Source organism: Limulus polyphemus, unplaced genomic scaffold (assembly GCF_000517525.1).
Source record: "Limulus polyphemus unplaced genomic scaffold, Limulus_polyphemus-2.1.2 Scaffold4363, whole genome shotgun sequence".
Taxonomy (NCBI): Eukaryota; Metazoa; Arthropoda; class Merostomata; order Xiphosura; family Limulidae; genus Limulus; species Limulus polyphemus.
Genome location: NW_013669973.1, coordinates 49,404 through 65,488, shown reverse-complemented (window position 1 = coordinate 65,488; position 16,085 = coordinate 49,404). Strand labels below are relative to the sequence as shown.

Genomic DNA, 16,085 nt, shown 5'->3' with positions numbered 1-16,085 from the left:
TACCATGCCACAGTAGATAACCCTGACAGTTGAAAAAAGACAGATTAAATCTTACCATGCCACAGTAGATAACCCTGACAGTTGAAAAAAGACAGATTAAATCTTACCATGCCACAGTGGATAACCCTGACAGTTGAAGGAAGCAGATGAAGATGGTTCTGTACAGTGAGTGACACCATCATGTGCAATAATATGTTTTAGGTGGAGGTCGTCCCATTGAAGATGACTTGCTTCTAGAGCTCGATGAAAAATTGTACGAGGTTGAGGTTGAGTTGTAATACTGAAGGCAATTGGGCATTCACCCTGAGGTAATTCTGAAAACAAATAAAGAACCATGTTCTAACTATTTCATTAATAGCTCACTACCACTGTTATAGAGTATTACAAAGAAATTATTATGGTTTATAAACAATTTTAATAGCTATATGGTTATAAATAATTTTAATATGATTTTCACATGATCTAATTACCTGTATTAATAATTACAAAAAGACGAATAAGAGATATGGAAACAAGTTATGAACTGCCTAACAATAGTTTATTACTCAAAGGAATTTAAACTTGTGAATTTATGGGAACCTATGATAGTATGAGCTAAATTATAAGGAATTGGAATGTTATTCACAGAAATTATTGAGTATTAAGAGTACAGAAAATCATATAAAACTGGTGACCCATTAATATATAACTTTATAAATGGGGAGGGAAGCACTTCTTGTACTATTTACACGTGAAGATAAAACATACAGCTTGTTCCAAAATATTAAATATGATAGAAATAAAACTAATCCTAAGATTATTGGAACTTGAATAAAAAGAACAGACATAATTAAAGAAACCTAAGAATTTCCTTGATTTATATCAGAGTTATTTAATTTCTAATTCAGAACAGTTATTTTTTTGAAACTACTGTATACAATCTGTTAAGACAGCGGAAGTCACGTGACGCTGGTAACACGTCACGAGTTTCTAGAAGGATCATGAAGGCAACTCTAGTCTTTTCTACGTGGCTTCTATTTTAGTATATAAGCCCGGCAAATAAAGCGAAGAGGAGAAGAGACGGCATAGATAATTGTAGATAAGAAGATATAGAGACAGATAATCGAGTCAAGTCGTAAGTGAAGTGCCTGAATCGTTGTGAATTATAGTGTGTGTTTAAGTTAAAGTGATTGCGGAAATTAAGTGTATTGCAAAGTTGTATTGAGAAAGAATAAACTAGTTTTATTTAAAAAAAGGACTTGTATCGCTGAAGTTCCTCGGAAAGAATTTATACTGGGAAATTAACAAACGACTAGAGACGTAACAACACTAAAAATGGAGGAAAAAAGAAAATATGTTTCTACTGTAAAGAAAGACAAATACTATAAAAAATCTTGTTCTTTCTTATTCCATTTTTCCATGTTTACTAAACTACTTATATGATGGATCCATTTGGAATAACTTTATGTTCATCTAGTTTTTTTTTTACTATTAACAAGCATACTCAGCTCATAGTTTAGTTACACACTCAACCTGATACTATAATATTTTTGTATTTTCTGTCTACAAAAACTGTGTTAGTAGAAAGAAACACAATTGTTGTGTTGAAATTAATATATATATTTCTACTATTTTAAAATGGAAAAAATAAGAACAATGGATTGAAATGCAAAGTTCACATGTCTTTAAAGTGAAGAAAATCTTTAATACGTTTAAACCAGTCAATTTAATTAAGACTTGTAAATAAGTGAAAATTCACAACTGTGATTTTGTTAAAACCACTGACTACCAGTCACCAATAATTCTTCAAGTAAGGTAATTAAAAAAAAGTCTTAGCTAAAATAAACTGATGTCTTTTCTCTGACTACATTCAGGAAAAGTTTCTTATAAATTCTGGCTGCCTATTCAAACTTAGCTAACTAAAAAAGTTAGGTTTTACACTTGCATTATTGAAAATAAATATAATAATCATGATAAAAATACAAATTTAATCTTCTTCTCTGATAAAGCATAAAATAGTAAACAGTTTACTTTATAAAATTAATCTTTCCTTCAGTTTCAGTAAAAACAGGTACATAACATACATGAGTTGATGACAGGTACAAATTTGTCATTCACCAAGCAGTCCTTCCTTCACGACTTAGGCCTAATGAGATGCCAGCTACTATACAGGTAGTAGATATGGCCTTGTACAATGTAGCATTCAAAGCAAAATAACTTTTTTAGTGCTAACAGGCAAAAATAATATATCATAAATTCATTCTTAAACATCAAACCAGGTTAAAAGTATGATACTTTTATTAAATTGCACCAATCTATTGTATGGTATAAATGGATGTATTACTATAAACAATTAATATTAGTGATACACATTTTTCATACAGACCTGTTGTTGTTATTGTTTCATTCTAGTTACCATTCAAAAAAAACATTTCATAATATAGCTTAAAATTATTTTGTTTCTCAAAATATAATTGAGAAGCTAATTTTAGTTGGTACTACTGTAAATCCAGAAATTATTTTTTTGCTACACAGCAAATACCACTGATGGCACAATAACTATTTTGATTAATATGCTTTAAACGTTTCTCGATGAGCATATGATGACAACCATAGGAAGAACTTAATTAAGTGGTTAGATACAGTCCAATATACAAGTAGATGAGTTCAACTGCACAACAAAGCAAATGAACATTTACAATTTATTTGTTTCGATGTATTTGTGTACTTGATTATAAAACTCTACCTCTAGAGCTAAATTTAAGAACTTTGGGCAAAATTAAATACTTAAAATCCCTTGAAATATCAACTTTGAATAAGATATGCTTTCAAGGATTTCAAGAGCTCTTAGGAACCCTGTTCTCTGTTCGGCGTAAAGATTACAGCAAATATCGTAGGATACCCCGAGTCAATAACCTTTATGAAGCAAATAAGAAATAGGTATTATGAGCAAGATCATAAAACTCATTATATTTTCATTTATTATACATATTGTTATTTCGATTTAGTTTACTTTATTGAGACTTAACACAAATATGACAACTGTGTAAACCAATTATACAAAATAAAACAATAACAGTAAACTATTTATCATACCATTTGATTCATCATCAGAAGAATTGGAGAAACTGTCATCTTCGTGAGGTCTCCTTGCTTGTCCACTTCCTCCTGGTGGCCGAAAGTCTGCATCTTCTAGAGGACACACTTGAGTGGTAGCCCACTTTTCCAGAAGGGTGCGCCACTGTTGCTTATCGATCTGGTTAGAATGAGGGTTAAGAACCACGCACACCCACAATGCACCTATAAAAATAACACCGAAGTTCATGAACTTGCAAAGTACTACAATATAAGATTGAGAAAAATAAGTTTCTGAAAACAAAACCAAAACATAATAATACTCTTTTTCTCCACTACCTAAATTTATAGAAAAAAATATATAATTTCAGAAATGATGGAGATTTTAAGAAGATTTATGTAACTACAAAAGAAAAGAAGAAAAATAATAATTTGAAAAGTATTACTGATAGTGAAAACACATCTGATGATGAAAATAGGCTAAAACTAAAGCAGATCTACCACTTTATCATCCTCTTATCAACAGAAATTTATCAAAATAATAACATAAAATAATTTACTTTAAGTATATTAAGTTGTTTCTTTCATAATTAAGTTAAAAATATTTAAATCAGAAATATGTTTTCATTCAATACTTTACAAACATTTGACTTTTAAACAGCATTCATATATTGAGTTGTACGTCAGCTCCCCTGAAGAGTGCAATATGAAGACACAATAAAATACCCTAAAAAAGTACATCATACTCTTTTACGTCTTTTCTGTTTTATCTTGACTACTCTGCGATTATAATGAAGAATACCATGTGTAACATAAAGTATTTTAAAATAAAATTTCTCTTTAAAATGAGCAGCTGGGAGAACAGAAAATGTAGCACAGCTTTTACGACAAGTTAATACTGAACGAAAACATTTAAGGGACTAACTAGTCAATGTAAACTAAGTTAGATTCTGGTATCTTTATAGGCTAATAAGTTTACTTAAGATCACATATGAACTACAAGCCTCTGAAATCAAGTACTTTTTGTTTTCTTTACCGATCATACTATTCATTAACACTAATTTTAAATAAAAATTTCTAAAAAAATATATAGTTGCTGTAATTAAAAAAACAAAAACATTCTGGCTTATTCCCAAGAGAAAATTCACAATGCAACAAGATATGTGTATATATACAAATTTAAAAATGATTTAATCAAGGCACTTATCTGAATACCTAATTCGAAAGAGTTCTAAATAGTACTCTGATAGTTTGAAAAGCTAACTAGGAAGTGTAAGACTGCGCTTTAAACACTTCTATGAATACAATAAACCAATGGTATTTCTAATTTATCAGTTGTTAAGTACTTCATTAGAAAGACCTTTTCTATATAGTTGACTTTGTGCTGATACACCTAAGTTCCAGTTAAAGATGAACCTCAGCTTAACTGTAAAAAATCTGGCTCAAACTTTCAAGCACTTGTTAAGCAAATGTAAGTTTGTGAAAGGGTGGGAAGAGGAAGTTTCTGGAAAAATAAAAAAAATCATTTTGAAGCAATTTCAATTAATAAGTAACTATATTTTGTATGCTGTTTCCTCCCTATGACATATACATCACCTATACTGTTAATCTGTAGTTCACTTATGCCAAGCTCTAATCTTATGCAAATACAAAGTTGTGACAAATATTCTTAAATGTCATTATTTTGAGCCCTGTCCGTATTTGTTAAATGTCATTATTTTGAGCCCTGTCCATATTTGTTAAATGTCATTATTTTGAGCCCTGTCCATATTTGTTAAATGTCATTATTTTGAGCCCTGTCCATATTTGTTAAATGTCATTATTTTGAGCCCTGTCCATATTTGTTAAATGTCATTATTTTGAGCCCTGTCAGTATTTGCTAAATGTCATTATTTTGAGCCCTGTCCATATTTGTCAAATATCATTATTTTGAGCCCTGTCCGTATTTGCTGTTTTCTTATTTATATTAGAAAGCAAGAGAACTTTTATCTCAATTTGAACAGCTCAAATTAACCTTCAATTATAGAAAAAATTCTCTTGTTAAATATCGTACATTCTCCCTTTGTTGATATCTTTATTCAGAGAATGTTAAGTGATTAATTAAATTCACAATAATTTATCCATTATGTAGATATTCAATAAAACTGAACAATACAAATAGCTGTTACTATGTTTATCCACCCCACCCCCCCTAGTCGTAACATCTAAATACTGGCCAAATCATTCAGATGCATAAATTTGATAATGTTTTTACTTTACATTTATTCACCTTTTTGTTTCAGTGTAAAGTTTACTAAACTAATTTTTATAGTATTATTTATTATCATTATTAATTAGTATTTCCAAAATGGATACATAAAGTTGACTAAAACTACATAATATTCCTGTTACAGTGTAATTATTTTTTAAACAGTATTACCACAGATAAAGACTTAGATGTGAACTCCTCGTATTACTTCATGAGTACCGTGTAAATTTATTTTCACCATTTTGAGTACTGTTACCAAATTTAATATTTTAATTACTTTAAAGGATTTTAAGTATTCTCCCAATTTTTTCCAAATGATAGCTTGAGCTCAAATAAATAATTCAAGGCTTGCATAGGCCTTGGTAATACAATCTGAAGTTTGTTTCAGGGTGTACCGACAGCAGGTGAATGTAACAATGTAAACTAACAGTGATCCATATTTGTAAAATACTGGAAGTGAAAGATGAATTAAATTTCACTACAATATATTCCTGAACTCATGAAATAACTTAACAATTTTGTATACTACTAAAAATTATGGATCAATTAGGCTTATCTTCTTACAAAAATGTTTACCTAACTGATCCCACAGCTGACGACACTTGTCCATCATTGGTGTTCCCTGGGCTTTCCAGATGACTAACCTGGGGTCAGCCAGAAACTGCTCTGTGATTAATCGCAGCATTCTGGCACCATTAGAGTCTCTAGCCCGCAACATCTCCTTGACCTAGTAGATTAAGAGAAAAGTAGTATTTATTAAATATATTTTTTTTAATATGAACTACAAGTGAATGCATTCATAAAGAAGGAACTTAAATCCTTCACACTATAAGGATTATCTTTAAAAGTCTTCCCCACTTAAAAATATGTAATGTATATTCCCATTTTCATACATTTCTAAAGCAAACAAGCATTTATACAGCAGTAGTGAAGTCCAACTTAAAATATGGAGTGATTAAACTGTTTGATGATGTTTATCTGAACTTTAATCAGTTTGATTTTTATACAGAAATTGATCCCCGTTCGCTTACCCAAATCAATGAAGCTGGTTATATCTGTTATATTGAATATTTTGGGCAAAATTGATGATCATGTAAAGTTTTATCATCTATTTTATTTCAAATACCCAAGCACTCAAAAACAGTTTGCTGTCTGTCAGAATTAACTATGACAGACCAGTATACAAAAACAAATATTTTTTGTGCTACACATTGCAGTTGCAAAACATCAATAATTCTATATGCTACATAAGGAATTACACACTGCAATAAGCAATAATAGCTAGTAGAGATAAATCACAATGCACTGCTAGAGTAGTAAACTGATAATATTACAACTAACCAAATCAGAACATTAATTGGCCATTACTCCTTTTATTGAGTATGTTTTCTAATTGTAAGATGTATACTTGAATTGAATATTTTGTTATATAACTACACACCCCAAACATATGTATATTTTTTATCATGTGGTAAGAAAGTCTTATAAAAAGTTAACATTTTCAAACACTGAAAATGTATTTCCAATAAATACTCACATCTAACTTTTCTGATTCAGTGCTGCCCTTTATATGCAAACTTTTTGTTCGCCACTAGCCTTGAGGCTCACAACTAATCTCTCATACTTCCATATGATATTGCTGTATTGTTGCATACAAATGAGCATGTAATAACCCTCCACCTATAGGAGTGCGACACTGCCTCCTGGTATAGTTGGCTTCCTCTATACTGATTGTTCAGTCATCACTTTGAGATTAGGCAAAACTTAAGATGCAACAGAAGCGGGTGGAAGTGTTAGCAGAGATGACTTCCAGGTAGTGATAAGGTGGGGGGAAAAGCTGGTCAGAGGAGTAAACTGTACTACTTGGACAAAGCACCACTACCCTACTCTCTATTAAGTGGAAATGGTCACTCAGGAGGCATCCTCTGTGGTCCACCACCCCAAAGGTTAGGAATTGGTGAGTAGCAAGGGCTCCCATACTCCACTAGGAGAAAGCACTGGGATGAAAGCACTTTGGGGAGTTCAGGGGAGTATACCACCATAATACAGTGCAACAAATGACCACAAAAACTATAGTTTTAAAAGCAGGCCAGCACTAGGTTTTCATCTAGGAATGGAGGATGGGCAGGAATTCCTTGCCTGCTTTACTCATACTAGTCCATGAGTGGGTATGGTCTGGACTGTGCTTTGTTTAGGAAAATGAGCACCATGAAGATACCTTGAGCAGTCTTGTAAAACACCCCCATCTCCTGGACTGCCTAAACTGTGCAGATTTTGGATAAGCATGACCCGGCAGGCAACATTTGCCACTGAGCAGGATCATGTAAATGACTAGAAAGCTCTGTAAAAAGAAGGTAAAAAAAAAAAGACTTATCCAGTCAGAGACAGTATGATGAGTGAAGAACAGCAATTGGAGACAGTCCATATCTTGACGAAGAAGAAATGGCCAGATGATGTGAGGGGTCTTCCACATGCCAGCCCAATCTTCTTCAACAGACAAAGGAATTGACCAACTAATGAGAGAGCTCAGTGACAAATTTGCTGAGAGGACACCTGGAAATGCTGACATGCTTCTCTATCCAATGAAGAATATGCTAAATGGATAAGCTGTCAGACTCATCCAGTAAGAGTAATAGGTGAAAGATTGTGAGTGGATGAAGTATTCTAGGGATGGGATTGGGAACCATGGAAAAAACAAGTGTGACCCAAATAACAACAGACCACATGAACAAGACATTAAAGATGATCAGGACCTGAATGGGAATAAAGATGAGAATGGAAGGAAGAGATATGTGGGTGAATGCATTATCATCTTAAATGTTGCAGATGTTTTAGAGAGAAAAGTGTGACCCAGAAAGAGAAGGATACAGAAGCAATGGAAGAGGGTGTGAAAAGAGTCGATAGCAAACATATCAGAACACCAACAACCACAGATAAAAATGGAAGATGAAATAAGTTTTAAGGGATAGATGGTATAAGGAACAGGAAGCCAAAGGTTCGAAGAGAGGTATGGTAAATGGATGGAGAAAAACATTAAGGACCAAGTCAGGTAGGCTAGAAGAATGCAGAGGGCTCAAGAGGAAAAAACTGGACATAATGGGAAAACTAGAAAGTAGTCAAGAGAGCTGCCTGGTAACCAGCAATAGTCAAGATAGACCAGCCCTGGTCAAAAACCCATGTGAAGAACACAGATCAATGGGGATGGAATGATGGAAGGTGAGAAGGATCGACATTGAGACAAGTGGTGGTAAATACACCACTTGCACTAATAAACTCCTAAGGAGGGTGGGCAAACAGAACTGGACAGGAAGAAGGCTACACATGAAGAGAGTCCCGACCACACTACAAGGAACCGAACAAATTCAACACGTGAAGCCAGAGTGATGACATGACTAAATGGAAGAGAGAATTACAAGGCTGAAGAAGAAGGGAGTTGAAGAGGAGGGGAGGAAGTCAGATGGCTCAACTGAGGAAACCATGATTGGGAAAATCAACAGGGTACTACTGACAAGGAGTGTCCCTAATGAGTGAGAGGATGAATAGGGGGGGTAAGCACAAAGGAAGAGATCAGACCATTCCTGACTAAATGCATCCACTGCCAGTGCTGATGAATGCAGAACAGGAGACCTGAATAGGGGAAGCTTGGCATTGTTGTAAGTACCAAAGACACTAAGAGCAAATGCACTGAAAAACATGAGGACTGAGGGACCACTCTGGAAAATGGATTCTGTGAGGGGTTCCAATGATCATGTACAGTTCACAGTAAAACATGCATGTGAGCACAGCCAAAGGCGATAAGGGGTTCCAAGGAAGCCAAAATTTCCAATAGATAGAGAACCTCTTTTGCAGGTAGAGAAGAAGAGAATACTGTTGTGGAAACAAAACCCTCCATGGCACACAAATGCAGTAGAGAAGGATGTAGTCTGCTGAGATGGGAAGTGAAAAAGATACCAAAATGAAATAGATAACTGTGTGGTTGTGACATAAACTTGATTACCCAACAAGAAAAAGCTGTCTTCTGAAGGAGAAGACTATGGTTGAAGGAGACCTGCTGGGATGGGGATAAAAGAAGCCAGTCATCCATAAATTGGTGGAATCTCAATCCCATGCCATGAATATAATGATCAAAGGCATGCACTAAATTTAAAGAGCTGACATCAGGCCAAAAGCAAGAACTTCAAACTGATAAATTCAACCATGATGTACAGACTGATGATAAAGCCTGGAAGCTGGGAAGATGAAAATGTGAAGATAAGCAAAAGAGACATCAATCTTGGTTATCCAAGGGTCCAGAAAAAAGGACCATCAGAGGGCAAGACAATTCATCACAGTAACTTGAGGAAGGTCAAGAAACTTAAAGAGGCAGGACAGAATGATTATCAGTGTACTAGAAAATGACGAACAGATGGGAATAAAATTCTGGAGAAGGGTGAGAAAGCCTTTTGATAGCATCCTAACAACGCTACCTTGGAAAGACATTGGTGGGAGCAGGATCCCATGGAGAAGAGGAGACAAGAGGGAGGGGAAGAAAAACTAAGGGTAAAGCCAATGGATAGAACTTGTAACCCACAATGGTCAGCTATAAAAGGATTCCATAGATTCACAAATCAAGCCAAACAGGCCCTCACTGTTCCTGAGTCCAAAAGATAGTCACCAAAACAAAGAATGTTGGTGCTCAAACCTATGGAATAGTGGAAGAATGGATGGGAGAATAGGAATAGGATGGAAAAACAGGGAGCAGAGAGGTGTTGAGAGATAGCAACTGGATGATAAGGAGCTTAATAAAGACAGGAAACATGGGTAAGTCAAGAAACAATGTAGGTGCATGGTCTCAGAGTGTGACTACAAAGAATCAGGTACCCCACCAAAAATCCAATGGTGGAAAAAAGGAGCCAGATGAAGGTCCCCAAAATAAAAGATTGTTAAATGTAATTGGACAAGAAGGGTGTTCTTCCCCTCCAAATCACAGTTATAGAGTAACCAAGTAAGAAGGGACAAGTCCAAGGAAGAACATGCGAATGTATAAAAAAAAATGGAATGAGTGTCCACTGAAAAATCCCTCGGAGGAATGATGGATTGCTTCCAAAAGAAGAGAAATGGAGGATAGATAACATGCAGTGTAGTGAGGATAAGGTGAAGGCAAAAAAACTGAGCTTGAGAACAGAGAACAATGGAACAGAATTCCAAGCCTGAAGATGAGACTTCAGAGTTTGGGAGTCCAAGAAAAGAGCTTCAACTTGATTGTAAGCCAAGGCATCTGTGCAACCAGTTGAGGATGATGAGTCATACTGGCACCAGAGTGAAATTAAGACAAAAAAAGTTTCTGCATAGACTTGGATATCAGGGAAGGAGGAAAACATAATATTCTGTAGAAGGGAAAGTAAAGAATAATAAGAAATGGGATAGAGTGAAAAATAGTAACATGATTGAGAAGAAAAGCCACTGAAGGATGCAGAATGTTGAAGTCGATTCACTTTTGCACTAGAAGAATTGTTTGCAATTCAGGCAGCTGGAAAAGACTGCTTAAAATCCATGTCTTCACAGATAGGAATTATAGGAGAAGTCTGTGTCATGGACTGAAAAAGGTCAAGGACTCCACCACACAAGTCCCATGACAGACAAAGAAGCACCAAAGTAGCCTGTCTTGAATTAATAAAATCCAGTTGTTCAACACCAGATAGCATGGAAAGGACTGTCTCTGTGTAATTCATGTTGTGGAAAATAAGAGCCACAAAATGTGAAGAGATAGAACTGTTTGAAAATACAAACAATAAATATTTCCACAACAGCTGGTTTTTGTAGATACTTCAACCAGATGTTGATGTTAAGAAATCTCATGTGAGCAAAAAAAAGACACGTCTTAACATACAAGTGTTAAATTGTGAAGTTATGACTGAATGACCAGTATATGGGAGCCAGCTATGCTAGGAGGCAGAGTCAAACTTCGATTGGTGGAGTGTTGCATGCTCATTTGCATGCAACAATACAGCAATATCACATGGAAACATGCAAGATTAGGTGGTAGCCTCATGGCTAGTGCAAAACAATAAAGTTTGCTTATAGAGGGCAGCACTGAATCAGGAAAAGCTAGATATGAGAAGAGGTCACATATCATATCCGAAACTAATTTTAGAATCACTAAAGAGCTAATCTACTGCATTAATCAGTATCTTTTTTTTTTACACTCAGCAAAAAAAAATCAAATTAAGGAGTAAATAATTACTTTGGCAAACAGTGCATTTAATTGCTTATTAGCACTGTAATAGCCTCCCTGAGAAAGGTAATTGTGGACTTGTTCTGTTATCTGCTCCTCGTCCAAATGCCAGCTATGCTCCTCATCGGCTGAGGCTCCAGCTGTAGGGTCAGGTGCTCCTGGAAATAAAGAAAGTTTATAAATAGGATTTACCACTCTTAACATCTTGCAAGTAATACACATAAATAACCTCCCTAACTAAGTAATGTGTAACAAACCATATATTAAACATAGCTACATGAGTAATGCATAGTAAACCATATATTAAAAGTTTATTACAAAGTAATACACATAAATAACCTCCCTAACTAAGTAATGTGTAACAAACCATATATTAAACCTAGCTACATGAGTAATGCATAGTAAACCATATATTAAAAGTTTATTACAAAAAGCATTTATATATTTCACATAACAGTTCAAGAACATATATATTTTATGTGTAGAATAATAATAAATTACACCACAAACTAACACTCACAGTTAACCTAAAACTAAATCTACAGAAACTAAAATGAGAAGTACCTGAAATTGTAACATAAATTTAAACCTTGTAGGGCAACCTAGAGAAGTACACAGAAATACAAATATTACAAAATTACAAGAAATAAGCAAACATCTTGTGAAGAATGAAGAAACAGTTTTAAAGAATGATAATATATGTTCTACTTTGGCTTTTTACTTTTTGTATTAACATATATATTAAATTATTCCAAATAACCAAGATCAAAAGTACTTCCAAACCTTCATGAAAATCTTACATGCACATTTTACACTTTACTTAAAAGGCAAGCATTCATACTCACCAGAGATGGAATTGATAACAGAGTGTGTCTGTAGAATATCATCAGCTAACCTCTGCGCTGTTGGAAGGACTTCTGTGTGATGTTCGGCAACAAGGTACTGCACTAGTTTCTGAAGCTGCTGCCGATCTAACTGGAGTAGCGTTTCTGTAAACACAATGTAGAATTTCTAGAAGTCACAAGTAAACCTCCAGGACAAAAAAAAACTTTATCATTAAATTGTGGAAAAGTAATAATAAATCAGTTTGAGATAAAGTTAAATTGAGGTGCAGTAAGGAAGGTGAGGTAAAAAATATATTTCAGGGGTGTAAAAATCCAAATGTTGAGTTTGGTTTACCATAAACTTCCTACTTCCTAGCCTGAAGCTAACGGTTCTGCTTGCATGAAATGTGTGCAAGCATGTGTAAAATCCAATGTTTTCTTCAATTACTAAAATGTACAAAAATGGTACCTCTTAGTTTATCTTACAAACTACGAAATATTTACTATCACGGAAATTTTTGTAACACTGGTAGTCTGTACGCTAATCCACCATAAGCCTAATTATTTATAATGCTTTCAAACTTTTTTTTTTGCAGCAATTTAAGTAGTTATATTTTAAGTTTTATTGATAAGAGATGAAACAGCTATGTTTGGGGAAATGACTCGGAACTCTGTGGTGGCCTTTTTCCTAGGTCCAAGTAATGACTGAAAAAGGGCAAAGTGTTCTGAATGTCAGACTGTACTTACTTGTTTAGATTTCATCCTATATGTACAGTGGCATGGACCAGATATATGCCCAGAACTTTTTATATTTTCAATTGTCAGGAATACCAATATATCATATACGAAGACTGGTTAATTTGACCATAGGTTTTTACTTATGCGGTAATAATACTTTGAAAGATGGCACTGTAATTAATAAAGATATGTATATATTTGCATAATCTGTAATTCAATCATTATAGTGAAAAACAAATAGTTGAGCAAATATAATTTCAGTTTGGACTAGTATATTTTTTATGGCCACTGGTCTGGGGCTAGCTAGTACATCAAAAAACATTTTTACAGTCCTGTATTTGAAATACCGTATGAGGAGACATAAAACGTGATGCCTTTTGTTCTGGATGAGCTATTTCTTTTCCGAAAGTCTCTCAAATAAAATTAAAAAACTTTGAAATTGTTTTCCATAACAATATATGCTGAAACTTGACCACTAACTGTGCAAAACTGCTAACTTTTTTAGTGATGATAGGCTCAGATCTGAATTTCAATGGGTTTCAGTGTTATAAAGAAAAGCAATCTGAATACAATGAAATTTGTTCAAATAAGTTTATTCAAGCCAGTGAAATGTGGTTTTCCTACTATCTTTCAGTTTATAGTTGTTCAGTAGTCTTTAAGTAAATCAGTACAGTATAGCTAGCAAATATTCCAAAATTCTTACCTGAGATTGGAACACGCAACTTCACAAGTGTGGCTTTTCTCATTCGGTAAATTACAAGGGCAACAACATGTTGACACCAAAAAATGTCCTTTACATCACAGGTACAAGACACAGAGGTAATCTTACATCTGAAACAAGACATACATAGTAATATTTAGATTTTAACAATGAATAAGGATGTTGTTCCATCATTTTAATGAAAATAAAAATATTACTATTGCTTCACGAACTAAACTAACTGGTCACTATAAAACATAGGTGTATTTCATGTTATATATTCAGGTATGTATCAAGTGTTATTACTCAGGTATGTATCAAGTATTATTACTCAGGTATGTATCAGGTATTATTACACAGGTATGTATCAAGTGTTATTACTCAGGTATGTATCAAGTATTATTACACAGATATGTATCAAGTGTTATTACTCAGGTATGTATCAAGTGTTATTACACAGGTATGTATAAAGTGTTATTACTCAGGTATGTATCAAGTGTTATTACTCAGGTATGTATAAAGTGTTATTATTCAGGTATGTATCAAATGTTATTATTTAGATATGTATCAAATGTATTGCCTGAGTAAGTAGGAACATTGTGTATTTTATACTGTACAATAAAAAAAAGAAACAGTTAAAACTTTATAATAAATGTATTTACTGTGGATATTTTGCACTGAATGTATATGTATCTAATCTTTATTTGTACTTGATGAACACAGACCAAGGTCTTATTGAAATATGTATATATGCAATATTAATGTTAAACAAGCCTGTATTTATATTCAGATATATTTCAAGTTATATTATTGTGATACATAAGGATATGGGAACTTCATTACACAGAACACTTTATCCACTGCAAGACACCAAAATCTAAATTGTAATGCATAAATATGAAAAGTTGACCACAGTACGAAAGCAACTGCTTACGATCATACTTATCCTTTATGCAACTTTATTAATGTTATAAGGACATACGATCTACAAAGTAGTTCAGAATAACTAAAATAACAAGATACGCTCAAGTGTCCAAAACATAAGAAAGTTGTTCCAGATTTAAAGATTATTTTCAAAGTTTTAGTACATAAAATAACAATCTACTAAAATAGAAAAACAGAATTTTTTCTCAAATTTTATTATCATATATACTTATTTTTCAGCTTCATAATAAAAATTAACTTTTCTATTTATACATTTTTATTTATATCTTGTATAGTTAGATAATCGTAAACAAGTTAGATGATTAAAACTAAAAACATATTAAATTTTAAAAATAATTATCCAACAACGTTAATCAGGCTGTATGATAAGCACTAGATTAACTAGAGAATTAAACAATTACTAATCAATACTGTTTCTAAAGAAAGTGGTAACAGTTCTGACACATTAGTTAAGACCTGATAACATGAAGATCTAATTAACTACAATATGCTACACCATAAAGAAAGTGGAGACAGATCTGACACAGTTATGTTCTGATGACATGAATATCTAATTAACTACACTTTAAAATACCATAAAGAAAGTGGAGACAGATCTGACACATTAGTTATGTTCTGATGACATGAATATCTAATTAACTACACTTTCCAATACCATAAAGAAAATGGTAATAGATCTGACATATTAGTTACATTCCACTGATATGAAGGTTTAATTGACTATGCTACCTAATACCAATGAAAGTGGTAATAGATCTGACATATTAGTTACATTCCACTGATATGAAGGTTTAATTGACTATGCTACCTAATACCATAATGAAAATGTTAACAGATCTGACACATTAATTATGTTATGATCTAATTAACTACACTATCAGATAAGATAAAGTAGTATTACTAATGAAGATGTAGTTTAATCTGATAATTCAAAGCTTTTTATAGTTTTCTGTAAAGAACAATTTTTATATTATTTCTATTTTAATGAAGTTATAAATCAAAGGTTCAGTATGTCATACAGATACCCTGTAGAAAAAACAACAACTAATATACAAAAACTAAAAAACACCTTCATCAGAAGCTTTTAGTTCTGCGAGCAACACATTTTTAAAAATTAGTTTGAGTTATATTTCAATACTCCAGCTCCATCTGAATAATAGAAAATATTAATTTGTTATCTTCCAAAACTCTTGATCATATTATATTTCACCAACTAATCCATTTCACACCATTACAGTTGTTTCCATGCAATTTGATATTATTAATTGTGTCTCAACCACTACTATGTTTATGTATCCCAAACAGCCTGAAGAGCCCTGGTATTGGACAAAATGCCTAATTTGCATTGAATATAGCAGACAT

The 16,085-nt window shown here is 33.2% G+C and overlaps 1 protein-coding gene across 1 annotated transcript in view; it reads right to left on the bottom strand.

The window, feature by feature from the left end:
* The window catches only part of LOC106471038 (zinc finger SWIM domain-containing protein 5-like), a gene marked incomplete at its 5' end in the record, with an annotated part of 83,289 nt that overhangs the window by 19,100 nt on the left and 48,104 nt on the right, over nt 1–16,085 (bottom strand). Inside the window, 6 exons of the mRNA XM_022399664.1 lie at nt 108–314; nt 3,076–3,279; nt 5,879–6,029; nt 11,526–11,674; nt 12,362–12,505; nt 13,782–13,909. Coding sequence (XP_022255372.1) covers nt 108–314; nt 3,076–3,279; nt 5,879–6,029; nt 11,526–11,674; nt 12,362–12,505; nt 13,782–13,909 — 983 coding nt within the window. The remainder of the gene's footprint in view (nt 1–107; nt 315–3,075; nt 3,280–5,878; nt 6,030–11,525; nt 11,675–12,361; nt 12,506–13,781; nt 13,910–16,085) is intronic.